Here is a 27671-nt window from a genome sequence, read left to right on the forward strand (position 1 = left end):
ACAGTAAACTATTATCTGGAACATACAGTTGCTTGTTTTGTCAATATTGGGTTGAATTTGTAAGCCTGATGTTGAAGGCCCACTGGCAGCTACCTCTTTTAGAAGGTGGTCTGCGTTTTCTTCTTAACATTTTCCTTCTTCGCCTGACTGCCTTGCATGGCCTGCTATAATCAGCTTCTTTTCCTGCACATAGAACTTGCTGATTACCACTCAGTGCTTCCTGCCTTGAATCCCCTCCTGCCTTCTCTCTACCACTTCATGTCTGTTGCCTTCTTGAACAGCTGTCCTGTAACTGTGAGCCGATTAAGGTAACACTTTACTCTGCATACCTTTTAGAGAGAGTTTGCTTGCACATTTTGCTTATGTACACTGTGATCATTATGTGTAATGTGTATGTTTTGTCTCTCCAAGCAAGTTATAAATTTTAGAGGATGCAGATTGCCTCCAAATCTTTTAGTCGTCTCTATTTAACACAAGGTTTAGGTGTTGAGGCGGTGCTCAGGAAAGTCTGTTGCATATTTCACAAAGAGGCACTGAGTGACTTTTAGATGCCTAGATAGAATTTACACATTCCCTGCTTGCACACTCACCATTCCTGGATAACTTAGGCCCTCTGCAAATTGGCCTCATTATGTATGTGTGCTCAAGCAGAAGTACAAATAAAACTTTAAAAATAAATTATTTCCATATAATTTGGCATCCCTTCTCGGTAGATCAATTTAATTGGATGTCACTTGACAAAGAAGAAGCCAAAAATTTCAGATCTTGAGTAATTTTATAATTCAATTGTAGTAATTTGTGAACACATATCCTTCAAGTGGAAAACATCATTCAGTTTTTTGTTGCTGTTATTATTGTTTGTTTCTTTTTCTTTATAAATGTGGACTAGAAACTTAGTCTTGTAAAAATTAGAACTTTCCTGTAACAAATGCAATATTTCTTTTTGTCTGAAGATCTTAGTCAGAAGAAGCAGCAGCCCTGCTGAATTGGATTTAAAAGATGATTTGCAGCAGACACAAGGAAAATGTAAGGAAAGACAGAAGAGTAAGTTCCAGGAAATGTGGTCTGTGTTCGTCCCACTTAAGAGTGGATCTATTTTGTTCTCTTATAACTTGTATCTTATCCTGTGAAGAGTCACGGTTGTGAATTGGGACATTTTTATTCCTGGAATCCCAGGATTGATGGGTGGTTAGTCGACACATACAGTAAACCAGGTCCAGTCCATTATGTGTGCCTTAGAGGCCTGTCCTTCCACCCCAGGTCTTTCTCCAGGTAAGAGGCACAACCAAGGTCAATGGCTGGGTGAGCAAACAAACCCAGAAGGAAAACTGGTCTTCTCCAGAAAGTTCCCACAGGCTAGGAACAAAAAGCTTCAGAAGCACATTGAAATCAATGGTATAAGTATTTGAAATTTGATTCAAATCCTTGGATATATTATATATTGTAATCTGTGGCCCTAATACTTTGCTTCCATGAAGTCAGGTACCTGGCCATGCCCTTCTCAGATTGCATAACAGGCAGTTCCTGCAAATCGAGGCTGGTTTTGGTAGAGGCAGAGGAGCTCCTCTTAGGCTCCACCTTCAGACCCTGTGGGCTTGGAGTTCTGTGGCAGATGAACCTAGGGACCTAACAGGTTGGTTTCTGGGGCAACTTTCAGTTTATCTGGTGGCTGGGACAACTTGTAGTTCTTGGCAAGTGAAGGAAGGACAACAAATCCCAAGCAACAAGGCTGAGGGATGGTCAGCAAATACAAAGAACAGACAGAAGAGTAGGCAGACAGGAAGGGTGGACACATAAAACTGTTATGAAGTAGACAGGAGACTTGGAGGAGTAGACTGTCTAGGTCTGTTTTGTGTCAGACTAAATAGCTCTATATGGCTTAATAGCCTTTGAAAGCATCATTGTATGATGACAAATTAGAACTTTTTAGTGTTTAAAGGGGAGAAAATTTCTTTTGGAGAAAATCTTTTGCAGTTGGACACTTCATCCCTCAGTGAGTGTGGGTGATTGACTCTGGGTTTAGGACTAAATATTGAGCTCAATGTATAAAGCATCCTTAGACTCTTACAGCTAGGAGAATAATCTTGCATTCATGGTGAAATGAATTCCCACCTTCTTCCTCCACTCACTCCTATTTTGTAGCTGTGTATATTGCAGTAGAAAGCTTAAGGACCTGATATAATCTTTTGGGTATATGGGATAACTGAATTAAAGACTTCCTTGAAAAGAATGTCACTTCATGTGACATGTTACATTCATGGAGCTTGTAATGACTATCAATGCCCTGTACCTGGGAGGTTTGTTTTGTTGGCAAAGATCCCTACAGAGTCACCTTTTGAGCCCTTATCCCCTGAAAGATTCCTGCTGCGTCAACTGTTTAGTTACTTGCATGTTAGTAATCGGGAGCATTCTGATTTCCAGCAATTTGTTATTTCAGACTTCGGTTCTTCTGTTGTGCCAGGTGAAAGTGTCAGCAGTGACACAGCTCTGGGCTATAACAACGAGGCAGAGCTGTCCATGAGCCCATGGCCAACCTGTGATGAGGACCCGGAACTGAGCACTCCCACAGATGTTGTGACTGACTCTGATGCCCGCCACTGGTTACAACTGAGTCCCACTGATGCTTCAAACTTAACAGGTAACTGCATGTTTGAAAGGCATCAGTGTTACCAATTGGGAATCCCAGAGTTTTCCAGTAGCAAGAATTCTAGGGATCCTTTAGCACAATGATGATGGGGTGCTACCTCCAACCAAATTGGTGTAGTAACCCCAACCACCTGTTCCTAATCAGTCATGAATTCTCAGAGTCCTATGTGGACCTCTCCACATTCTAAGGCATTGGCCAAATAAGGGAGGGAGCAAGCCATGACGAACCACTGTCCATCATGAGAGGAAGTGGTGATATTCATGCCAAGCCTTTGCCATCCCTGACCGCATTTGCTTTACTCTGGAAACAGAGAAGAGTAATTTATCCAACTCACATGTATCATAAATACAGAATAAGTTAAAGAGTTTGAATAGCTTATTGATTAATATTTTCTTTAAGTTTTACAATAAAATATTTGACATAAGATAAGCTGCGACATATTTGTAAGTTATGGCCCATAGTACTAAAATGATCACCAGTGAATCTACTACCCAACTTAAGAAATAGAATGGCTCCCACACCAGTGAAGTTCCCTATAGGCCTTTCTCAAGTCACTTCCCTTCTCTCATCAGCCTGTCAGCCTATCCCCAATTTTTTCAGTAATAATTTCCTAGATTTCTTTATAGTTTTGCCACATGTATCTGTGTCCTCAAATAATGTACCATTTAATTTAAATTTTAAGACTTTAAAAAATGATATCATAATCTGTATTTTTTGCTACTTTTTCCCCCAGAGTATTATATTTTTAAGATTCATGAATGGACTACAGAGGCAAACTTTCTGGTCTGCATCCAGGTTCTGCCAAGGAATTTCTGTGTGGCCTTGAGAAAGTTAACCTCTCTGTCAATTTCTTTTTTGTAAAATGTGGGTAGTAATAGTCCCAGTATAGGGTTGTTGGAGGAATAAATGTGTGAACACGTAAGTCAAGTGCACAGAACAGTGCATATGGAAGTGCTCTGCAGTTTTAGCTGTACACATGCACATACACACACACACACACACTCACACAAAGTCCTTCCTGGTCCACCATATTCATGCTTATGGGCAGATATCTCTTAGGAAAACAACAACAAACTAGAAAGCACAAATTGAGTAAAAAGTATTATTAAAATGTTAAAAATCATTATTTTTTGTTTTATTTTATTTTAAGAGAGAGAGAGAGAGAGAGAGAGAGCACATGCACATACGAGGTGGGGAGGAGAAGTGAAAGGGAGAGAGAGAATCCCAAGCAGCTCTGTGCTATCAGCATGATGATGGGCTTGATCCCAGGAACCATGAGATCATGACCTGAGTTGAAATCAAGAGTCAGCCACTTAACTGACCGAGCCACCCAGGTGCCCTGAAAATGCTAAAATCATTTATTAATGATAAATAAAGGCTTAAATTTTACCTTAGTTTTTTTTAACCAAGCAAACTTTGGTTTTCATTAATTATGATGTAAAATTTAATGAATCTCTAATGATTTTGGAAATTGCTGATGGAGTTACATCAAAACTTCTTAAAATTTGCATAGAAAAATGGTGTTGAATAAAATCTTTTATCTATGAGAGAGGTAAGACTAAGAAGTAAGAACTTAATGTGTATTTAATGTGTGTATTTTAATTTAGATTCGTGAACAAAGAAAAACAAACCATTTAGCTATAAGTGAATAATGCATTGCCTTATAATCCTTCAGTGCTGTCCTTAAAAGACAGGAAACATCTTTGATCTATGTATTCAAATCTGCCAGTGGTTAGAATAGCCTTGCAGAGTCAGTGAGAAAATGATTGGCAAAATCATGTGTTTAGTTTCATAAATTATTGGGTAGCAATTTGTGCTTCTCAAATTTTTGATTGTTTTAAAAATGATTTACAATTCTTTATATATATAATGACATAGAGATACATGTAATGATTTTAAATAATAATACCGTAAATTTATAAAGTATTTAACAGTTTACAAAGAACTTTGAGGCATCCTTTCTGATTCTTTATTGTAAGCAGGCCAAGTCTTCTCAATTCTGTTTTAGAAATGGAGAAACTGAGACCCAGAGAAAATATATTGTCTAGCTAAACTAATTACCACAGCTGGAACTGGCTTCCAAAGTGTTTTGCATTTAGTGCAGTGCTGTCTACTCCTCTCTACTGCATTGCTGTTAAAATTACAATTGCAACACCCTTTAAACTATTTGAGAATTATTTATGCATGTATGGAATAAATGGTTTCTTTGGGTCCAATATACAGATTATTCAAGGGAAATCATCAGCGTGGTACTGTCAAAGGCAATAGTAAATTTTCAGTAAGTTGAATTTACTAAAACAAGAACTAGTTTTAATTATTTTTATTGAAAAGAAAGAAAATTGGGTGCTTACTTCTTTTGTCTGTCCTTTGGAAAGATTAGTTTTGATCCTACTTCAGAGTATGCATGGGACAGGTCAATTTAATAAACTTGTGTGAGGTAATTTCATATGATGCACTCTATGTTGTGATTAACTCCTCCAAATACTTAGTTCTTCTTTGAAATACTAATATAGAGAATCGGTACACTCAGTTCAATAGTTCATCTTGTCATCTGTGAAAAGGACAAACTGTAATATGATAAGGTTTAAGGATTATCACAGCTCTGAATTTAACTTTCTGTTCTTAAGAGAACAATTTCTTCATAAATGTACAAAATAAAATTCATGTTAGCCTGATCTTCAGGACATGCAGAGAATGATCAAACAATTTGAGTGTATCTTTGTTTCTTGTTGAATAATCCTACCAATTACCAAATGTTTAGGATAACAAACTGCTTCTAAAACCTTGAACTCCATCACTAGCAGGTTAATAATTTTATATTTCTTTTCTCATTTACATTATTACACATTTGCTGAAAATAACAGCTAAATTTATTGTTCATTGAAAATGATTGTTGTGAAAGAAGTTATTTATATTCACAGGTTCCTAGAAATAGGGCTATGGCATGACATGTGGGCGCATCCAAACTACCATGGGATTGGTTGCTTACCTTCTAAAATCTTTAAAATGAATAATGTATGTCCGTAAAGCAGATGAGGAAGAAGAGGGGAGTCAGGCCATAGTGGTGGTCAACTGAATGCCAACTGGCTACTTCTCTGCTTTTGATCATCAGAATCCAGGCCTGATTTTTCTGGTTTCAGAATGAAGGTGTTTCAGTTGAGCCTTTGGGTTTGTTTTGTTTAGTTTTCAAATTGAAAGGGAAATTTATTTCCAAAGTGCCAGCAATGTTTCGTCAACATTCTACCAAGTCTACATAAAATTGCAGCCATGTGAAATCTCCATCTGGTCATAAGTGCCTGTTTTATCAATTACCAAGACATTTCATGACTAAAATCCTTTGCGTATTTGAACAGTTCTATACTTTAGATTTCTCTGTTAAAATCATGTGTGTTTGGAGAAAAATTATGATTTTATTGGTTTGCAAGACTTTCTACTTCAATAAAATGTTTTAAATGCCTTGTAGCATTTAGTAATAATGAAACAGAAAGATACTAGGCTAGTATGCTAGCTTGCTCATGAAAAAGAAAATAAACTAAGTACTTGGTATTATTAGGGTGGCATGAAATTTTCTGAAATCTCTCAAATCCCCATTTTTAATTAAGTGCTGCTTCACTGAGGAACCATCTACATGTAAAATGTCAGCATCTGTTCTGTTACTTATGCCATGAATGGAAGTAATTTTGGGCAAAAACATTTCAATTCATTTAAAAAAGTGACAATAATATTGAGCATGCAGTCCTTTCGTATACTTCTAAAGGACTCAACATAACTTGATAATGTGATAAGGGGTGTTTCCTAGGATTTTTATCATTGAGGCCTAAATTTTTCTGGGAGCAAAGCAGTATTAAAACAGACGTTCTACATGGGATTCTTTCATAACTGAGAATCTATTAGTTGGCTGGTAGCAGGGAGGTACAGGTGACAAGGTACCTGGCCTACATTTCCTTGGAGTTGTTACTCAGCCAGAGTTCCAGTGTGATTGGAATGCTGGGAGCTGATCTCTCTTTGGATGGCTGCATTTTGGGTGGTGGTAGAGGATGAGACAAAGCTCGTAAATCATCTACCTAATCCCCTTACCTTTTTTTTTAATCCTCAAAGGATTAAAGGCATCATGACATTCTTTATGAGAAACATAAATGCCATATTATTTGTTCACTTGGGGGATTATATTGATTTGTAAGTACTCATTAAGCCTTCAACATAACTTCTCAGACTGACAGATGTACTTATTTTACTGATTAAACATTAGAAAGGTGAGTGTCTCTTCTGAGGTTTTGTAAACGTTCGAGAACCTAGAAGGTCTGTCATTAGGCTTTTGCCATCTCTGCTTTCTTTCAGGTACAGTATGTAGGAATTCCAGCTTGGACTATATCTGCTCATTATAATGTCTCTCTTTAACTGATTATATGATTCCTCTGTAAGAAATACAGATGTGTTTTTCTTTAAGAAGGAACAGTGCTTCTGTGTTTTGGAAGGCCCTTCCATGACACTATGTGCCATCTTTATTAAATCCTTTGTTTCAGTGTCTTGGGATCGTTCCATAACTAATATAATAAGCTCTCAGCAGCTGTCATGGGTGCAGTGTTGGAAGGATACAGAACTGTTCTTGGATCTGCCCCGGCTCCTTGTCAGGTTCACTCCTCCTTGCTCCTTTTGGCCAGCTTGTCATTTCTCTACTTGAGTTCCTTACATCCATATATTGTACTTCCATTTCTTTGATTAGGCCTTAAAACACCAGCAACATATATACTCAAAATGACACCCAGTGGGGGGTTAATTGCCTAGAAATCAGTCTGTCTTCATTTGTGTGGGGTAAGCAGTAGAACTTGGGGATGATTATGTTAATGAAAAGTGTAATAAGACAATAGAAAAAGAGGATTAGTGGTGGAGGCAAGACACAGCTCTTAAAACTCCCTCCAAAGGTTCAAAAGCAAAGCAAAGCAGGGCTCCTGGCTGACTCTTATCTCAGGGTTGTGAGTTCCAGCCCCACACCGGGTGTAGAGATTGCTTAAACAAACAAGAAAACTTAAAAAAAAAAAAAAGAAGAAGAAGCAAAGCAAAAGCAACTTCAACAGGAAGCTGAAAGTAAGATATTAGAAATAGAATCAAATCAGCAACTACAATAAATATAAACCATATAAACTTGCAGTTGAAATCAGAAACTCATGGAATCAGAAATCTCTTTTACATTGAAGAACTAAAGCCGAGCCATATGATGTTTACCAGAGGTAACCCTAATTGTGTTCAGGAAGACCATAAGTAAGTACATACATTGGTAGCTGGGAAGAAAGATCACTGAGCTAAACTAAATATATGTCAGTTACATAAACTTTAAAGCAGAAATCACTTATTAGTGACAGTAATAGCTCTGAATTTATATGAACTTCATAGCCTCCAGATATATGAAGCAAAATTTGACAGAATTACAAGGAACTACTAATAAAACCATAATCATAGTGGGAAATTTTAATGTGAGTTCTTATTAATTGATCAGTCAAGCAGAAAAATATTGTAATAGAGAAGATGTACACAATACAATTTATCCTGATTGAATGGATATATATAAAAAACTTTGAACTTCAAAATACGTGTGATTTTTAAAAGCACATGGAACATTTACAGAAATTGACCAATTAGATCATTAAGTCTCAACACATGTCCATACTTTGAAACTATACCACATCCTGTGAATATGATGAAATAAAGAACAAAATTAAGAGACTAAAAACTGCACCCCAAATAAATTAAGTCCAAAAGAAACTGTGAATTAGAAAATACCTCAAACAGAACTACAGTGAAAGTTACATACCACAATGTCTAGATTGTAACTGAAGAGTTATATGGAGGAAAATCTATGGCCTTAGGTGTGTATATTAGAAGAGAAAATTATTGGGGTGCCTGAGTGGCTCAGTCAGTTAAGTGTGTCCGACTCCTGATTTTGGCTCAGGTCATGATCTCATAGGTTTGTGGAATCAAACACTGACAGCATGGAGCCTCCTTAGGATTCTCTCCCTCTCTCTCTCTCTCTGCCCCTCCCCTGCTCATGTGTTTTCTCTCTCTCTCTCTCTCTCTCTCTCTCTCTCTCTCTCAAAAGAAAAAAAAAAGAAAATTATTGATCTACGTGTTCTATTCAAAAAATTAGGAAAAAAATGGCAGAATAGTATATAGAAGTTAATAAAAATGAACTAAGAAAGTTAAGAGAATGCACATATATACTAGAAAGCAGTGAAGATGATCAAAAACAACTCTTCAAAAGCATTAATAAAATAGACAAGTAGGCAGGATTAATTGAGGAAAAAATAATGAGGGTAAAAAGGAACAGAACTACAAAAACAATGTAAGCTTTAAAAAATAATACAGTAAGTTAATTTGAATAGATTTATAAAAAGAAAGGACAATTCCCAGTTTTACTGAAGCTTCAAATAAAAGAGAAGCTATCTTTTCCTGTTGCAGAGATTAGAAAGAAAGAAAGCTCCCAAAGTTGTTATTTACCTTGTGACACCTTGACAGTAAAACCAGACAAAATGAGTATTGAAAAAGGAAAATTAGAGTCTGTCTCAGTTAAAAGCATATAAATGAAAATCCTATGGGGTACCTGGGTGGCTCAGTTGTTTAAGCATTTGACTCTTGGTTTTGGCTCAGGTCATGATCTCACAGCTTCATGAGTTTGAGCTCCGAGTCAGGCTCTGTACTGGCAGCATGGAGCTTGCCTGGGATTCTCTCTCTCTCTCTCTCTCTCTCTCTCTCTCTCTCTCTCTCTCCCCCCCCTCTCTCTGCCCCTCCCCCACTTGCACTGTTTCTCTCAAAATAAACTTAAATTTTTGTAAACAAAAATCCTAAAAAAAGCATTAGCAAATGAAATCCAAGAATATTAGGAAAAGATCATACATACATCAGAGCTAAGAGAAGTTCACTTCAGAAATGCAAAAGCAAATAATAACAATGATGCAAAAGGAAGGTCTATCATGAGAAAGACAGCAGACAAATCCCAACTGAAAAACATTCTACTAAATACCTGATCAGTTCTCCTCAAAACAGTTAAGGTCATCAAAAACAAGGACATGGCCAAGAGAAGGTGAAAGAAACATGACAATTAAATGTAATGTGGTATCCTGCATGGAATCTTGGAACATAAAAATTAATAAAAGACATTAGGTTAAAAACCAAAGAGGTCTAAATAAAGTATGGGCTTGATATAATAATGTTTCAATATTGGTCTATTAATTATAGTAGATGTACCATACTTACATAAGGTGTGAGCAATGGGGGATGTCAAATTAGACATTTGTCTAATGTTAAGTTAGACATAAATCCACAAGGACAGGGATGGCAGGAAAAAAGGCAGTAGTAACCAACTTTTAAAAGTTGTAACAGATGACACATGGCCAAGGCATCAGCAGACCTGAGGGCACTGAATCCTGTGTTGGTACTGGGGAGAGCCACGAAGCAAGCTGACTGCAGTTATTGTAGATTTCCTAAAAGGGTTAAAAAATTGTCCATATGAGGTAGCTATAGAAGTAGGAGGTAATGGTGGGGCTAAAAACGGGCAGACTGTTTGGAAGTCTATTTAAGAAGTAGTTAGAACTTCATCCCAGAAGAAGAAGCAAATAAATTGGGAGGTTTCTGGCCTGGAGTCACCAATAAACAGCTAAGTATAGAGGTGCTGTCTTGAAAACAAAGGAACTAAGGAATAATTTGCATACTCTCTGAGCAGTAGAGAGTCTTTTTCCTAGAATTTGGGTTCTAGGAATAAAAGCCCCAAAGAAAATGTATGTCTGAGGTTTTCTGAGAACATGGTGAAACTCTCCAAAGATAATGCCTGTGCACTATGCTTCCATTCAGCTTTTTGTGGACCATTCTCAAATATGAGCAGATAGCCAAGGATCCCCAACCATTTGAAAAAGATATCTAATATGAAAACACAAGACAAATATAAGAATATGGGATGAAGGTAGGGTCGCCTGGATGGCTCCTTTGGTTGAGCGTCCGACTTTGGCTCAGGTCATGATCTCACAGTTCCTTAGCTCAAGCCCTGCGTCAGGCTCTGTGGTGACAGCTCAGAGCCTGGAGCCTGCGTTGGATTCTGTGTCTCCCTCTCTCTCTCTCTTTCCCTCTCTCTCTCTCTCTCTCTCTCTGCCCCTCCCCTGCTCATGCTCTGTCTCTCTCAAAAATGAATAAACTTAAAAAATTATTAGAAAAAAAGAATATGGGATAAAGTAGAATGGAGCAGATCTTAAAAGGAGTCTGAAAAAAGTCTATTTAACCCATCCCCCCCCAAACAGATTAAGAGTACACTTATCTTAATGAACACTGAGTAATGTATAGTATTCTTGAAATCATTATATTGTACACTTAAAACATATTAATATAACACTATAAATTTTTTTTACCTTAGAGTTTAAAAAAAAAAAGCTTGGGAAGAAATAAAATTTTAAAAAGCTATTAATATCTTCATGAGGTAAGAATATACTGTATCCATGAAAGAAGGACCAAGAGTATAAAAATAGACTGAAAACAAGAAAGATCTTTTGGATATTGAAAATATGAACAGAGGGGCGCCTGGGTGGCTCAGTTGGTTGAGCATCTGACTCTTGATTTCGGCCCAGGTCATGATCTGAGAATCATGGGATCAAGCCCCACGTGAGGCTCCGTGCTGATAATGGAGCCTGCTTAAGATTTTCCCTCTCTTTCCTTCTACCCCTCTCCCCTGCTCATGCTCTAAATTAAAAATAAAATAAAATAGAAATATGGCAGCAGAAATAAAATCAAATCAGTGGAAGTCAATACAATACCTGGATATTGTAGTCAAAAGGACCTAATGAATTGGCAAACACAGTGGCTGAAAATAGACCAGGTGACACCAGGAGGCTTCAGAACACTAGGTACAAAGAGGATACAAATTTTGCCAACTTAATAATTTTCCATAAAATAATTTCAAGCCTCAGAATACTGCTTGCTGACTTTAAAATCACAAAGGAGTGGCACTTGGGTGGCTCAGTCAGTTGGGCAACCAACTTCAGCTCAGGTCATGATCTCATGGTCTGTGGGTTTGGGCCCCACATTGGGCTCTATGCTGACAGCTCAGAACTTGGAGCCTGCTTGAGATTCTGTGTCTCCCTCTCTCTCTGCCCCTCCCCTCTTGCTCTCTCTCTCTCTAAAATAAACAAACATTAAAAAAATTTAATAACAAAGGAAAGTAAAAGAAATTGAAGCAAAGCATTTCCATCACAGAATTCTATACCCAACCAAACTATGGACTACAAGTCAGGGAACAAACACTTAGAGATCTATAGGGACATGCCCCTTTCTCAAGCACCACTAGGAGATATGGCCCACTAAAAGGAAGAAATAAGCAAAGAAATACTGTCTGCCATTTTGTGATTCTGGTCTTACAAAATAGACTATAAACATACATTCACACAAACACTTATACACAAATGTTTATGGTAGCTTTATTATAATCATTGAAAACAGGAGGAAACTATCCAGATATCCTTCAGTAGGTGAATGGATGAACAAACTATGGTATATTCATAAAATGGAAGATTAACCTGCAATAAGAATCCCCCAAATGGATGAATCTCACATGCATTAAGCTAGGTGACGGCATCCACACCGCTACCCACACCACCCACTCACACCATTATCATACTGTAGGATTTATATGACATTCTAGAAAGGGCAAAACTCTAGGAAAAGAAAACAGCAGTGCTTGCGAGGGGCAAAGAATAAGGGGAGGGGACTCACTATAAAAGGGAACTTTTGGAGTGATGAGGCTGTTCCGTATCTTAATTTTCATGGCAGTTTTTGGTGACAGTTACATGGTTGTATACACTCCTTAAAACTCCTTGAGTCTAAAAAGGGTAAAATTTATTGTAAACAAATTATACCCCAATAAGCCTGAGTTAATAACAGCCATTACAAATATCACCCCAGCATTGAGGCTGTCCCTCGCCACCTACTTTTCATGGCCCTGTTCCCTACCAATCCTGCTCAGGGTTCTCCTCCTTCCCCTCCTCTGCTGTATAAAACCTTTCACACGATCTCCAGGAGCTTTTTTCTCATCTCTAGGTTGTTGCCCTTTTAGTTTGAAGAATGAAAAGTCACTTGACCTTTCTTTACTGATTCTGCTTTTCCATCCTTTGGAATCATCAGCCATTGCACACTTTTAATCTTTAATTATTTTACCCTGAATACGTAAATTGTCAAGCATCAGTGATTTGCACTGAAGAGAAAGGGCTGTAATGATGAAATCAAGATTGTGTTTACAGACATGTTTTCCTCCATAGATAGCAGTGAGTGCCTTGCAGATGACTGCAGTATAATTGCTGGAGGGAACCTTACCGGTTGGCACCCAGACTCTGCCGCTGTGTTATGGCGAAGAGTCCTGGGAATCCTCGGGGATGTGAATAATATCCAGTCCCCCAAGATTCATGCCAAAGTTTTTGGCCATCTCTATGAACTCTGGTACAAGCTAGCAAAGGTACGTCCTGCCACATTCCCTTTTGTTCTAAGAGGGGAAAATTGATTTATCATTTATCATTGATTTAACATCAAAACCCTGTTGGCAGTCAACTACTGAATGTAATCTGGAACATATATTCGGTGTTTAGACAAAGTTGTTTGATTGTCACAGAATAAATAATAAATAACTTATAGTTTGGTCATTTCATAAATGCAGAAGAGCTATTTCATTTAATGCATATGTATGTAGAATATTACTGTAAGATATTAAGGGGTAGGGTATTGAGTAGTTTTTGTTATTTTCTTGATAAAAGTGATACCAGTTTTATTGTACAAGATTTAAAAAATGTAGAAAAGTATGAATAAGAAAATTTACATCACCATTCCACAGAGATAACCAGTATAAATATATAGTTTTATTTCTGTGGATAAACATATTTTTTACAAAAATAGAATCTTAGAGTACATACAGTTTTCATTCTGGGTTTTGATTATAATCTATGCTTTCCCCAGGTTATTAAGTTTTTTGGATTTTGTTCTTGTTTTTAGAAAATGTGATTCATATTTATACAGTATAACTTATTAGGCCATTCCTTATCATTTGGAGTTGAGGATGTTTTGAGGCATTAACACTCAAGGGAAAACAAAGCCCTAGTTTTGTATTAAATCTAAAACCATGTACAGTAAGTGAGACACATAATTTAAAATGGCAGTAGATCTCATGGTAGAAGAAAAACTTGTACATATTGTAGGTTTTCACTCAACATGTAGAAATTTAATGAGAAGTAGCTATTTGGCCATGGAACACAATATTGAAATATCATTGCGATAAACTATGTGTGGCCTTTCCTAAAATTCTCCTCTTTGTGAATTAGATACGGGATAATCTGGCAATAAGCCTGGATAACCAGTCTTCTCCATCTCCACCGGTGCTGATCCCACCACTCAGAATGTTTGCATCATGGCTATTTAAGGCAAGTGGATATGTGTTTATTCCTTTATTGCAATTTCCTCTTCCTTTCTGAAATTGAGTTTAAAAAATGTAATTGGCCAAGACTGCACGTTTTGAAGACAAGCTGAATCTTACTAAAGCCACTAACTGCATCCTTCGTCTTCATAAACAACTCTTATGGAATACTGAGAAGTAAATGAAATGTCAAAATGCTCTGCATCTGGAGCTGATTAAATCTTTAAACCTCATCTCCTTGGCAGGCGACGACATTGCCAAACGAATATAAGGAAGGCAAACTGCAAGCCTACAGACTGATCTGCGCCATGATGACCAGACGCCAGGACGTTCTGCCAAACAGGGACTTCCTAGTGCATTTTTACCTTGTGATGCACCTGGGATTAACCAGTGAGGATCAGGTATTCTGTGACTCCCTTATCACGGTAGCCCACCAAGTGGAAAGTGCATATCGCTTTTTGCAGGTTAAATTAGGGTGCATGAAAAGACATCAAACATGTTGAAATTTTCAGTAGTTTCAGCTCTTCTACACAACAACCACATTGGTCTTTCAAAAACATAAATCAGATTCTGTCACATTCCTGTTTCTTCTCTCCACTGACTTTGCATTACACCAACCAAATTTGAACTTTATTCTGTGGCTTACATAGTGCTTTATGATTTAGCTTCAGCTTATGTTGTCAAATTCAAAAATGCTGTTTCAGCCACTTTTTGTTGGGGTTCTGCATTAGATATTATTTTAACAAAATCATTGTGATCATTTAAAAATGTTTGAAAACTATGATTTTAGTAGTTAGGATATTTTTGTAAAAGACCTCATGCGTAAATTAGGGGTCCTGACATTTCTTGATGAGGAGTCATTCTCATTTCTCCCAAAGGAATATGATTGGTGGGTTAAGTTGAAACAGAAAGGTCAGAGGAGTCAGTAGTGACAGCCACTTCTGGTAGATCCTGGATGTGCAGGGTAGGAAGGATATGGCTAGTCCCACGCCTCCCTACCCCTGCCCATGGGCAGAGGGCAAGGAGGGGAGCAGGAACACCCAGAGTCCTGGTTCTCTGCCTGAATGTCAAGCAAGGGAGTGATATGACTGGTTTGTACTTCACAGAGATTATTCTGGACTCCTTCCAAGGATTATTCTGGAATCCGAATGGATTTGAAAATGTAACAGTGGTAGTGTAGAGTGGGAGTTTGGGCCTGGAGACAGATTAATTAGGAAGTGGTCAAACGAATATAGAATTTAAAAATGATGAGCAGTAAGATGATGGCACTGGGAGCAGGATACTGGAAGAGGAGAGATTTAAGCAATTTCAAAGCATTGAATGTTATCACTAGGTCTTCTTGAGCAATAAGAGGTATAGAGAATGTTTCAGCACTTACCCTTGAAATTGTAGCTACTCATCACTGAACTTGAATCACTCGTGAGCTATAAGCAGTCATCCTTTGTGTTTCTGTTTTATTCTTTGAAAGTATAATACAGTCACACAGACCTTGATGATAAACTTAGGGTATGTGTTAAGAGGTCAGTCTCCTGAGTAGCCAGTTTTTCCTTGTTGCTTCAGAACGCATTTCTTGAAGCTTCTCGACCCTTTAGCCCTATTTAAAACTCTCGCAATATATCCCTGATAACACCCTGGAGCTTTCATCATTGAGCTTTTATCTGAAGCAGTAACTGTACTGGCCTACTGGGTTGTCTTTGTCGTATCTGCCCCAGTTCCAACAATGCATGGAGGATATCCCTATATAATAGGCTGGACTTGCACCCACGGTCTCATTGATTTCCTAAATAAACGCAGAAATAGAGGTGCGAAAGTAGAGCCATTTGTGTCCTGTGCTCAGATATCTGTAGCCATCATTGCAGATGGAAGCGTCTTTCACAGAATGACGTAGCTTCAGGTGGGTGGAAGATTGAGGTGTATAAATAAGGAAGAGAATTAACTCTCACGGATCATGACGAGATCCCTCAGTGACAGAAGAGACAAAAGCTTAGTTAACACAGTACTGTAAAGCAGTATTTTGCTAAGATTTTGCAGGGAGAAAAATTTACTTGGAAATAACAATCAACTGTAGAATTTTCTCAATTAATAAAAACAAATTAGAAGTCAGCAGCTAACACTGGGGTATTCCTGGAATGAGTTTTCTAGAAAGTAATATAAATGGATGTAAATTTAGGATCATCTTTCTATTTTAAAGTCTATCAGAGTGGAAATGAAACGATCAGTGAGAAGAAATAAGACTTTGAGAACTCAAAATATTATTTAAAAAATATGATTTTACAGGGTAGAAAAGGGAGTTTTCATATTTTATACTTAAAATCATTTTTCCATTTTAATATATGTCATGTTTTCAGTTGAGTTTGTTTTTTTTGTGGTTCATTGTAAAATACATAAGTCTTAAATGTTGGTCTGTTACTAAAAGTGATCGCAACATCCAGACTTGTAAGACAAAACAGGGATATCATAAATCTCTGTTTTATAATCAGCCTATTGTCTAGCCATTAGAGGCTTGAATTTTTATGTGTGCTTAATAGAAGTGGCTGTATTCTGCAGCCTTAACAATTATTAGTATATACTTGAGAAGCCCTGACTGTCTGCCAAAAGAATTACTTACTGTAAGTAAACCTTGTTCCTTTTCCAGAAGAAAATTGCACAGAAAACCTTCTAATGAAAGAAACTTTTCTCATTTAAGTAAGAAATGTCTCCGATAATTAGTTTAACTTTTGGTCCACATGCCTAAATGGATCATGGTGGTTGTTCCAGAACTTATATGTTCTTCTGGAAACACATATTACATTAATTATAAAAAAATAAGAAAGCACTTACTGTAGAGAATACAGTTAAATTCAGTTTTTTAATCCGTGAACTGTGCACCTGTGACTAGTACCATTTCCTTCTTATGAGAGTTCTCAAAAAGTCACTAGCCCGGTGCTAAAAGACTTTGTTCCTGCAGAGAGAACCTTATAAAAATCTTCCTCATTTCTTAGTAAGGTAAGTAATAGCAAATAATTTAAAATGTTCTAACATTTATTAGTTTTATCTTAGAAAAAAATCCAAGGTGAATTTCCTTTCACCTCTGGGTGGCACACTTGCCTGCATAACTCACTGTGTGGCTCACCCTCCACCACTGGCCTTTGAAATGGCCCCAAGGCCCATGGCCCTGAGAGCATGATTGTGTGGCATAGTCATTTTACAAATGCTTCCCTAAATATGAGAGTATCAAAATTATGTCAGCAGTGACTAAAAAAGTGTTGAAGTGGAAATAAGCTCTAAGATGTTAAAAATCTTTTATTTCCAGACCTATGGGTCCTTATAGTAATTGAAAACTTTTTTTTTATTAAAGAAACCTATTTGTGGGGCACCTGAGTGGCTCAGTCAGTTAAGCGTCTGACTTTAGCTCAGGTCATGATCTCACAGTTCATGAGTTTGAGCCCCATATCAGTCTCTGTGCTGACATCCCAGAGCTTGGAACTTGCTTCAGATTCTGTCTCCCCCTCTCTGCCCTTTCCCTGCTCACACTCTGTCTCTCTCTGTCTCTCAACAATAAATAAATGTTAAAAAAACATTTTTTAAAAACCTATTTGTAAAATAGATGTCTCACAGACTGTGTTCTATGATACAATCGTATAAAACCATGGTTACATTTAATATGGTGGCCAATTCATTATGAAAACAAATATAGTCATTTCTGTATTTAAAATATCAATAGTAATACATTTTGAACAGCCAAAATGCATCACATTACAAACCAACGTTTTTGTTTGGACCAGTTTTAGCTAGTCTATTAACTTAATAATTTAATAGCTAAAACAGTGACCTTATCAAGTAGTATTTTCCCAAGTTCATGTGTAGTCTGAGTTTATTAGTTTATTAGTATGATTGAAAATCATATAGTTTTATTAGTATGATTGAAAAAATGCTTTGAAATAGCTGTACTTTTCCTCCACTCTGAATTAAAAAAAAATTGATCCTGTTACTGGTTTAGAAAGAAAATAATTTGGATTGTAAGGACTTTCATGATATAACTATACATCATGAATAAAATTTGGGGTGACTTGTGGGACTGACTGCCCAGCCTTCCTGTGAAGGGTCTTCCACTTGGCTTCCTTCTGCCCAGCTCCTTTGTATCTGGTTGGCTGATGAGGGTAGAGGGTCTTTACTTCCCCGACTCCCACCGTGCCAGACTCTGTGCTGGCACCTGCGTGATGTTTTCCCACTGGTTTGTCTCTGCAATTCAGTTAGATAAATATCATAACACACTGTTTAAATAACAAAGGTTCAAAAAATATCAAGAACTTTTGCCCAATGCCACACACTAAAAAGGCTGTTAGTATTCACAGGAAAGGCGTGGTTTATTCCACAGGGTATGTCTTCCCCATTGATTCACAGCTAACAGGCCTGTCAGACAGTTGTTTGTTCTGTTCCTTCCTCCTTCTGTCTTGTTCTACCTGGACTCCAGCCTTGGTCCCCCCACCTCAGACTCCTCCTGACTAGAGCGCCCTCCCACCTCCAACCCGAGATAGGTTTCCACAGCTGCCTCCCCAGCTCCTCACCATCTTTCAACTGCTCTTCTAAAGCTGTTCCTCGTTGCTCTTAGTTTTTCCTAAAGCCTCAGCGGCTTTTTCACCTCAGTCTTCCCCAAAATATTTGGACATGAAAAGAGCTATGATTTAGATTTATTAAAAACAGTTCCTATTAATTTCATCGTTATTTAAAACATATGGAAAGATCAATATGTGTAAAATGGAAAGGGACAGTTGAGGAAAGGAATTTTATTTTCATGTTTCTAAGAACATATATCAAAGACTGGAACGTTTTCTTTGCTTAAAATAAGCAAACTATTTTTTAACAATGACTTACAGATTTAATGTCTTAATGTAATTTGTTACACATCAAAGTTAAATTCTCTTTTAAGTGCAAAGCCTACGTTAATGTAAAATTATTGCAAATTTGCATATAGAAATTTTGGGAAATATAGGTCTTTGTCATTTCCATCTATAATTTTGTATTAGCCTACTTTAATGCACAAAAAAGCATGGGGCCTGAGGTGGAAAAATGTGTATTGTTCAGCCCTGAGGTAACCATCTAGTGACAAATTTGAATTGTAACAGGATAAAGTCATGATTTAGTGTAATATAGTATGATATAGTGTAATAGTTAAGAGCATGGGCTTCAAGACAACCTGTCTGAGCTCCAGCCTTGGCTATACCTTGTCATTTGACTTCCCTATGCCTTTCTCCCCTAATATGTAAAATGCAGGTAATTGTGGTGCTTACCATAAGGGTTATTTGAAGACTTTGTGGAGCTAAAATATATAACGTACTCAATTCAGAGCCTGGACAAAACAGCCCTCAGTAAACATGAGCCCTTGTAATGACACTGAAGAGTATGAGGAAAAGAACATACTCTTATCGTAAAATGTTAATATTTTTCTTTCCCTGTGTATTTTCTCACTTTTGAACATACTCGTTTGACTAAAAGATATAATTAGGCATTGTGGAATTTCAGAACAGATGGAGAAATACCCTCTCCCCTTGCTGTAGGTCAGACCTAAGTAAAATGTTGATTTAACCCTCTTGGGATTCAGAATCATCGGCCACTGGCTCACTTTCTACCCACTCCTCACCCTGCCCAGTGTGCCATCTGTATGATGGGAACTAAAAAGCTGAACTCTGCATGTCCCCAGCTCCTGTGGCTGGGTTGGCACCCACTATGGTCCTGTCCAACAGGGGCACCTACATGGTGGTTCTGGAAAGTACACATAGGGAGTGGTGAGTGGCAGCTGTCACGGGGGTTCTGCTCAGGCACCTGTGTCATGGCGGCAAGGGCAGACAGTAGCTCTACTGGAACCGCTCTGTGGTATAGCTGGACGTTTCTGCTCACCACCTTGTTCCTGGACATGAAGCATTCATGCTGGGTTCCCTGGCACTTCTAGAAACTCTGTTAGCCATCCAGTGCTCTGATATAAATACCCTTTGTCCTCATCTCAGCCAAGTGGATTCTGTTGTCTGCAAGTAAGAACGTGGCTCAGGCGGGGAGCGCTCTGCATGCTACCATGCTGGGTGCTGGTGATTCGTGATCAAAACTGTTCATATTTCAGTCGCTAAATGCACTTGTAGCATTTCTTTTTGCCCTTCCTTAATTTTAGCCATTTGTTTTGTAGCCAAGAATATTTCACTTGTTTCAGGAACCTTTTGCTTTTATTTAACTTTATGTTTTACTGAACCTTTTGCCATACCAGTGCTAAAGAAAACATAATTTTAAACATCGTATATGGAGTAATGTTCTTAGAAGTCAAAATAGCTCCTGATTTTCTTAACGGATGTTACAACCTCCTCTCCTGAGGTATATGATGGAATAATATAATAATAAACAGTCGTTTGTAAAAAGATCCCAAGGGGCCCCTCAATGAGCATAAGACTCAGCAGTGAGCTATGAAAGCAAGGTGCAGGGGTGATACTTGTAAATTGGCCATACCTGACTCTTTTAATAACCCCAGACAGCCTGTATCATGCAGTGATATGTAATAATTGCATCACCTTTTCTCAGACAAAGAGTTATTCTTTGCTGAAAAGTTAGACTTATAACTAGAACCGTGTGTTGGATATACATACATTTATAAATATATTTAAAGCTAAACATAAATGAGTGTTGAATTTGAGGAAAAGTGCAGAATTAAGATGGCAAATTAGGAACCTTGTTTATCTCATATCCAAGGAAGTAATTCTAATAAACCTCTAAGGCACTTATTCTCTACAGCAAGTGATTCTTACCAAGGTTTAAATTCTTGATATTTGGAGTCAGTGCTACCAAGATAAACTGCATATTTATAAGTTTAAAGGTCTAACTGATGTTTAGGGGATTAAATGGTAACCTTGATGTATATCAGAGGAGGAACTCTAGAAGGCTAACTTAAAAGTTTCATTGGAAAACAATGTTTTAAAACTATAGGGTGTACAGTGAATAGAAACAGGACTAATCCCAGACCTTATTCCTAAGGTTTTTAAGAACAGGGAAATGTATCTTCCAAGACATAATGATATAAGGTAGCTTCAAAATATATTCAACATTTGACTTTTATGGATGACAGACCACATATTGGGAGATGACAGACCTGGGAGATAGACTCAGCATTATCTCCCACTGGCCATGGGGCCCTTGCCTGAGCACACGAGACCAATGAATGAGTTGGACTAGAGGACCTCTCAGGCCCTCTCCTATTGAGCATTCTTGGATCCTCTGGTCTATTTTTAGGCATTTTGTTATTAGGGTCACATTGTTTTTTCCTGAAGATAGCAAAAGGTTCGATAATCTTTACATGTTGAGTATTTTTTCTCACCATTGTAACTACCTAGTCAGGTTCTGAGGGTGTAGACAGCGGTCTGATACACGTAAGTGAGTAGGTACAGGATCATTCAGCTTGTGCAAGAGCCAAATAAGTGGTACACACATTATAAGAATTGAACTGGGTTGAATACCCTTGTAGCCAAATTGGTTCGAAAGCAGCTCACAGAGGAGGTGGAATCGTTTTGAGCAGACTTTTCAGGGATGGATAGGATTTAAACTGTAGGATGAGAAGCAGGATGGAATTTCGCATGTCAGAGATACAGACCTTCTCAAACCATGTTCAAGGAACAGTGACCATAGTGGTTTGTATTTAGTGCCAGATATGTGCTTGGAAATAATGTATGGACATAAATCTAGGCAGCCCTGTAGGGAACCTTGATTCAGCATCATTTTCATCCCATAGGTATGGGGAGCCATTGAATGTTTTGAAGCACAAAACTCAACATTGCCAAAAAAGCATTTTAAGAAGCCTAAACCATAGTGGTTATGTGGGATGGATTATAGTCAGGAAGGAGTGATGGCAACAAACACAGAAAGGGAATTGCTGTAGTAGCCAAAGGCAAAGTAATGAGGGCCTCAGAAGGACTAAGAAACAGATGGCGTTTGTGTGAATAAATTTATTTATTTATATGTGCATATATATGTAATGTGTATAATTCTGTGTGTGTGTGTGTGTGTGAGAGAGAGAGAGAGAGAGAGAGAGAGAGAGAGAAAGTATTTCAGACAGGTTGGATATAGTGCTGAGAGGCAAGTGCCTGAGAAGATAGAGCCTGCTGGCACTATTCCCATTATATCTCAAAGCAAAAATTAATTCAGAAAGGCAAGAAGATGAATTGAGAAAAAGTGGGGGCAAGGTAGGATGGGACCCCTCTCTTTGTCATGGGCACTGCAGCACAAGGTCAGGTGAAACAGGTGTATGGAGAATACACTGAGGTAGGTGTTAGGAAATAGAAATGTGTTGGAAAGATTTCCAGGCACATTTCCTCTCCTCTTAACGTATCATATCATCTATTGGAATTTGAACAGTGATGTCCAAACTACAAATTTATTTATGCTTATTAACCTAGATTTTCTTTTTTTTTTTTTTTTTTAAATTTTTTTTTCAACGTTTATTTATTTTTGGGACAGAGAGAGACAGAGCATGAACGGGGGAGGGGCAGAGAGAGAGGGAGACACAGAATCGGAAACAGGCTCCAGGCTCCGAGCCATCAGCCCAGAGCCTGACGCGGGGCTCGAACTCACGGACCGCGAGATCGTGACCTGGCTGAAGTCGGACGCTTAACCGACTGCGCCACCCAGGCGCCCCTAACCTAGATTTTCTAAAGGTCTCTATTACCTTACGTTTTTGTTAGCTAATTTTGTTACTATTTGTTTTTGAAAGCACTTTGACACTTAAAAAAAGCTTTTATTTTTCTAAAAATAGTATTTATGAGTTTGAATTTACTTTTTTTAATTAATGGGATTTTATTGAATAGAAGAGTTTACTACAGGAATAAACTAAAACTGTAAGTTTGACTTAGTTTTGATGGAAGAATAATGTTTACAAGGATAGGTGATATATGTGAACCGTCTCCTGACATGTATTAATAAGTTAATAATAATTCTTATTATGTGCTTATTGTACAAATTCAGAGTAATAAAATGTAGACTCGATCACATAGTTAGTGTTATACCACCAAGTAATATCCACTGGTTCCTGCGTGTTTCCCATACGGTTTCATGAGAATGTATAAGCCATAGATTAGTCAAGTTTTACCAAAGAAAATTTTATTATAACTTTGCTTAGCTATCACTGACCATGGAGACTTAAGACAGATGACTGAACCAAAATAATAAACGGAGCATTTTGTTCTTTTCTTTCACAGCTGTAAAACCAGTAATTATTTTCATTAAGCTGTAGACTGAGCTCACTTACCCCTCATACGCCGCAGTTAAGGAAAGTAGAAATATGTAGAAGGTAACAGATGGGAGAGGCTTCAGTTAGGAGGTCTAACACATGTGCAGTGAGCCTGCTTCACAGCTTTAAAAAGTGTAAGACGATAGCAGCAGAGGCTGACCTGGAGAGGGAGAGGTTTACCTGAGGCCAGAGACTTGAGTTTTCTTTGATTTCCCTTTTTGGAGTTAAAGGTATAAAGACTTTCTTTCAAATAAATGCTATCAGTGAAGAATATGAATTATGATTTTAAATACGAGTTTAGCCATATGTGTTTAATAAGCACATGCTACACAAAATAAATTAAAGCGTAAAAATGCAATATAATAGCAACTCAGTGTATGTGGAAAATTGAAAGATTTTGTTCTTACTAAACTGTTACCATATGGTAAAGCATATAAGCTGACCTACATCCTTCAGTAGAAAAAAATTGTTCTCTTGTGCCTTGAGGTCTCTTTTTGGAAGGAAACCCTACTGTGGCCTCTAACAAGGCCCAAGTCACCAGAATCTCCTTTCGTAAACTCACTGGAGTGCATCTTGTCTTTTCCCAGATGGAATAGACACTCAATAAATATGTTGATTGATTGAAACTAGAAACAAAAGGAAGACTTCCTTAAATCCATGTGGCATCATGGGGAAGATTGGATGACCAAAATAGCTGAGCTGAACCGTTCTGGTTGAGACTTTGGCCCCAACGATCAATTAATTGCAGGACTGACGTGAACTTTCTGTAGTGGTAATGCAGCCATCATTCATTACCCTAGAACAATGACTCCTGGGACCAGGGGTGGTGGTGGTTGCTGCTCCGTCCCGTCTAGGGACACAGAGCAATGTCTGGAGATACTTTGGTTGTCACAAGAGGGGAAGGGGATGCACTGGTATCTAGCAGGTGGAAGCCAGAGATGTCATTAAACATTCTACAATGTACAGGACCACAATAAAGAATTTACGGTTCAGTGTCAATAGTGCTGTGCTGGGGGAACCCTGCCCTACAATAGTACCTGTGCTGATGACACCAGACTAGAAGAGCCAGCCTATGTAAATTAAATGACAAAACCCAGCAATCAAACAAGAATGAAAGACTAGCTGTCTCAACTTAACTAGGGAAATTAAACCCTACAAAAATTTAACCAGGGAGATTAAAGAGAGGCGAATGTTTTAGGTGGAACATTATGAAAATTGCCAGTAGTGGACTGTTTTTCAAAAGTGGGGTTCGATTTCATAGGGTTCAATTTATTTTTAAAAAAGAAAAACAATTTAAGAACTCAAGCATGGAGCCATCACATTAATTGAGAGTTACCAGGACAAATGCCTGAGGTGCATTTGGTCTGGAAGCCCAGTGTGAATGAGTGGTGTGGTCTGAAGTCACAGAGCCTGAAGCACTGCAAGTGTGAGTGGAGGCAGGGAGGAGTTGGGGTGGCTGTGCTCCCCTGTGCACGCTGCCAAGTGACAGAGGAGGAAGGATGGCGAGAGAACAGCTTGCGTGGTGAGGAGTTGCCTTCTTTCAAAAGTCTGGAGCCCTGCCTGCGGGGAGAGGGAGGTCAGGCTGTCTTACTTCCAGAGTAGGGACTGATGGTAGACTCCAGCTCACCACCAGAGGCCTTTTCTAACCAGGTGTCCTGTTAGGACCTGGCATGTGATTGGGGGTTTATAAGCTTCTCAGGCTCTGTCTCATCCAAGGCCAGCTGTTTGGGCCATCTCCTGGCAACCTGGGGAAAAGAGCTTGAGCCCTGGCCTTGCCTCCTCGAGTCAGTGAGCACATAGCCTCTTCTGGCTTGAGCTGCTTCATCTCGGAAATGGGGTTGTAATGGCTCTCTTTGGGGCTCTGGAAAGGTGAGGACACTTATGCCTTCAGTAGGTGCTAGTACGGTCACTACAGAAAGGATTCTCTTGTTGTTTGGAAAATCACTTGTTGACCTGCAAGAGCTTCTTTTCCCATTTAGAATTCCATGAAGATTTTAAGAAATTCACATTTTTCTTCAGGCAGAGAACTGAGACAGAGAGGTGGCTTCTAGAGGCATTACAAATACCAAATTGTACTTAGGTCTTAACTCCCATGTGTAAAGGATCTATTTTTGAATATAAGAGATTTTAAATCATGACTGTGGTTTATAATCCATGAAGGATAGGTTTGGATACAAGGAAATAATGTCCAGAAAAGCCTTCTAAATTGCAAGTTTTGTTTCTGTGAGAAAGTGCTCTTCTTGTGGGGAATAATCTCTTTTTGTCTGTTAATTCCTTTTTAATACATAACAATAAGTGGGAGTGTGGTAATTGCAGATTGTTCAGCTATTAATGCTATTTACAGGAACACATTTTAGAGAGAACATTGTTTTCTGAAGAAACAATAAACAATGGCTTTTCTTTTGTTCTCCCATGGAAAAATATTCTTTGGTAGGTATTTGTGGGCTAGAGAAATTTTAGAAGAAGAGAATCTTTTCATAGTAAGACATTAAAAGAAATTACCTGCCTTCCCCCACCCCACTACTGGAGTCTCACGTTGAATGTGTGCAGCATGGTCCTTTTGTCAAGACCCAGGCCGTTTGTGTCACCTATTTGCTTCCCTCCTCTGGATCCCCATGGAGTGCTAGGCTGTCCCCCTGCAGGAGCTCTATGCACTTGGTCTGCCCTCAGTCTCAGCTTCGCAGAGCTGTCCTCTACCCCTGAGGGGGTCATTGCTGGAAGGCAGGGGCTATGCTTTATTCCACCTCATTCCCCTCACAGCAGCTGATGTGGTACCTGCAACTGAGTTAGTTAGCACTCAAGAACTTTGTCAACTTACTGTGAAATGTTCTTGAGATTATCAAAACGACATGGGTTTCATTTCAGACTCCCTTTTTAATGAGTGGGTATTAAATCTGTTCCAAGTTTTATTTTTCAGCTGATCCTAGAAAAATTAATATTTTAATAAGACCATAATTTAAAAGGCCCACTAGGGGCGCCTGGGTGGCGCAGTTGGTTAAGCGTCCGACTTCAGCCAGGTCACGATCTCGCGGTCCGTGAGTTCGAGCCCCACGTCGGGCTCTGGGCTGATGGCTCAGAGCCTGGAGCCTGTTTCTGATTCTGTGTCTCCCTCTCTCTCTGCCCCTCCCCCGTTCATGCTCTGTCTCTCTCTGTCCCAAAAATAAATAAAAACGTTGCAAAAAAAATTAAAAAAAATAAATAAAAGGCCCACTATAATTTAATACAAACACTGATGTATATGGCTTCAGAATTTACAAAATCCTTCCTGGTCTGTCTCCATTGCATTGTGAGAGCACCATGGGGCAGGTTGTGTTTTCACTCCCATTTACAGGTGATGAAATAGCTGCCCAGGAGACAAACTACCTGCCCAAGATCAGAGAGCAAAGTAGTTGTACCTTTTAGGAGTTTTCTATCCAAATCCCTCCTCTTCCTTTTTCCTCATTCTTCCCAACATCTGCCTAAAAGCAACTTTGTTTAAAGAAAGTGCTTTCGGGATACCTGGGTGGCTCAGTCAGTTAAGCATCCAACTTTAGCTTAGGTCATGATTTCATGTTTCGTGGGGTTTGAACCCCACATCGTGCTCTCTGCTGTCAGCACAGAGCCCACTTCAGATCCTCTGTCCTCTTTCTCTCTGCCCCTCCCCTGCTTGCTTTCTCTCTCTCTCTCTCTCTCTCTCTCTCTCTCTCTCTGTCTCTCTGTCTCTCTGTCTCTCATTCTCTCTCTTTCAAGCATAAATAAACATTAAAAAAAAAGAAAGTACTTCTGAAGCCCCCCCCAAGTGAATTTCATTATGTGTAAATCAAAAAACAAAATGTTAAACAGATATTCCTAGAATTCGAAGCACCGAGCCATTTGTCAACCCATTAGAGGTATTGGAATTATTCTAGATGGTCTAATTCCTTTCCTTTACCTCTTTCCTTCCTGCTGTGCTGGGATTCAAGTGCACTGGGCTCTCCCTCATAAGAACAAACCGGCCAGGGGCTGTCTCAGGTTTGCTGAAACTACTGCTTTGTTAATGCTTCTAACCTGGGGTTTCCTCAGAAGTGGGTGGACAGCTAGCTCCCTTGGGGAATTTTCTCTCAGATTTAAGCCATTCTTGAGAGCTCATTGTCCAAACACATATTAAATTGCAGAAAAGAAGAAGAACACGTTATATGTCTGTTGCCCAAGATGAAACTAAAACGTTACCTGTTGGGACTGCTCTACATGTTATGTCCAGTCCTCCAACACATTGATGCAGTAGGTTTGTAGACCCCCAGAATTGAATGACCAGCACATTGCCCATATTTCTCTTCCTTTCTTCTTTCTTTTTTTTTTTTTTTAATATAGAGCACAAAACGTGGAAAGCTTCGATT

At 38.5% G+C, this 27671-nt stretch overlaps 1 protein-coding gene across 7 annotated transcripts in view; it reads left to right on the plus strand.

Annotated features, from left to right (window-relative positions):
- Nucleotides 1–27671, plus strand: part of RALGAPA2 (Ral GTPase activating protein catalytic subunit alpha 2) — a 328194-nt gene that overhangs the window by 138283 nt on the left and 162240 nt on the right. For 3 of the 7 annotated variants that reach the window (XM_086701570.1, XM_086701563.1, XM_086701568.1), the window contains 5 exons: nt 954–1044; nt 2438–2638; nt 12937–13130; nt 13987–14085; nt 14324–14479. In XM_086701570.1, the coding sequence (XP_086557696.1) occupies nt 954–1044; nt 2438–2638; nt 12937–13130; nt 13987–14085; nt 14324–14479 (741 nt within the window). The remainder of the gene's footprint in view (nt 1–953; nt 1045–2437; nt 2639–12936; nt 13131–13986; nt 14086–14323; nt 14480–27671) is intronic. The other 4 variants (XM_086701566.1, XM_086701569.1, XM_086701564.1 and 1 more) reach the window with 3 other exon arrangements.

Source organism: Puma concolor, chromosome A3 (assembly GCF_028749965.1).
Source record: "Puma concolor isolate L17-30 chromosome A3, mPumCon1.1.hap2, whole genome shotgun sequence".
In the NCBI taxonomy this organism is placed as follows: Eukaryota; Metazoa; Chordata; class Mammalia; order Carnivora; family Felidae; genus Puma; species Puma concolor.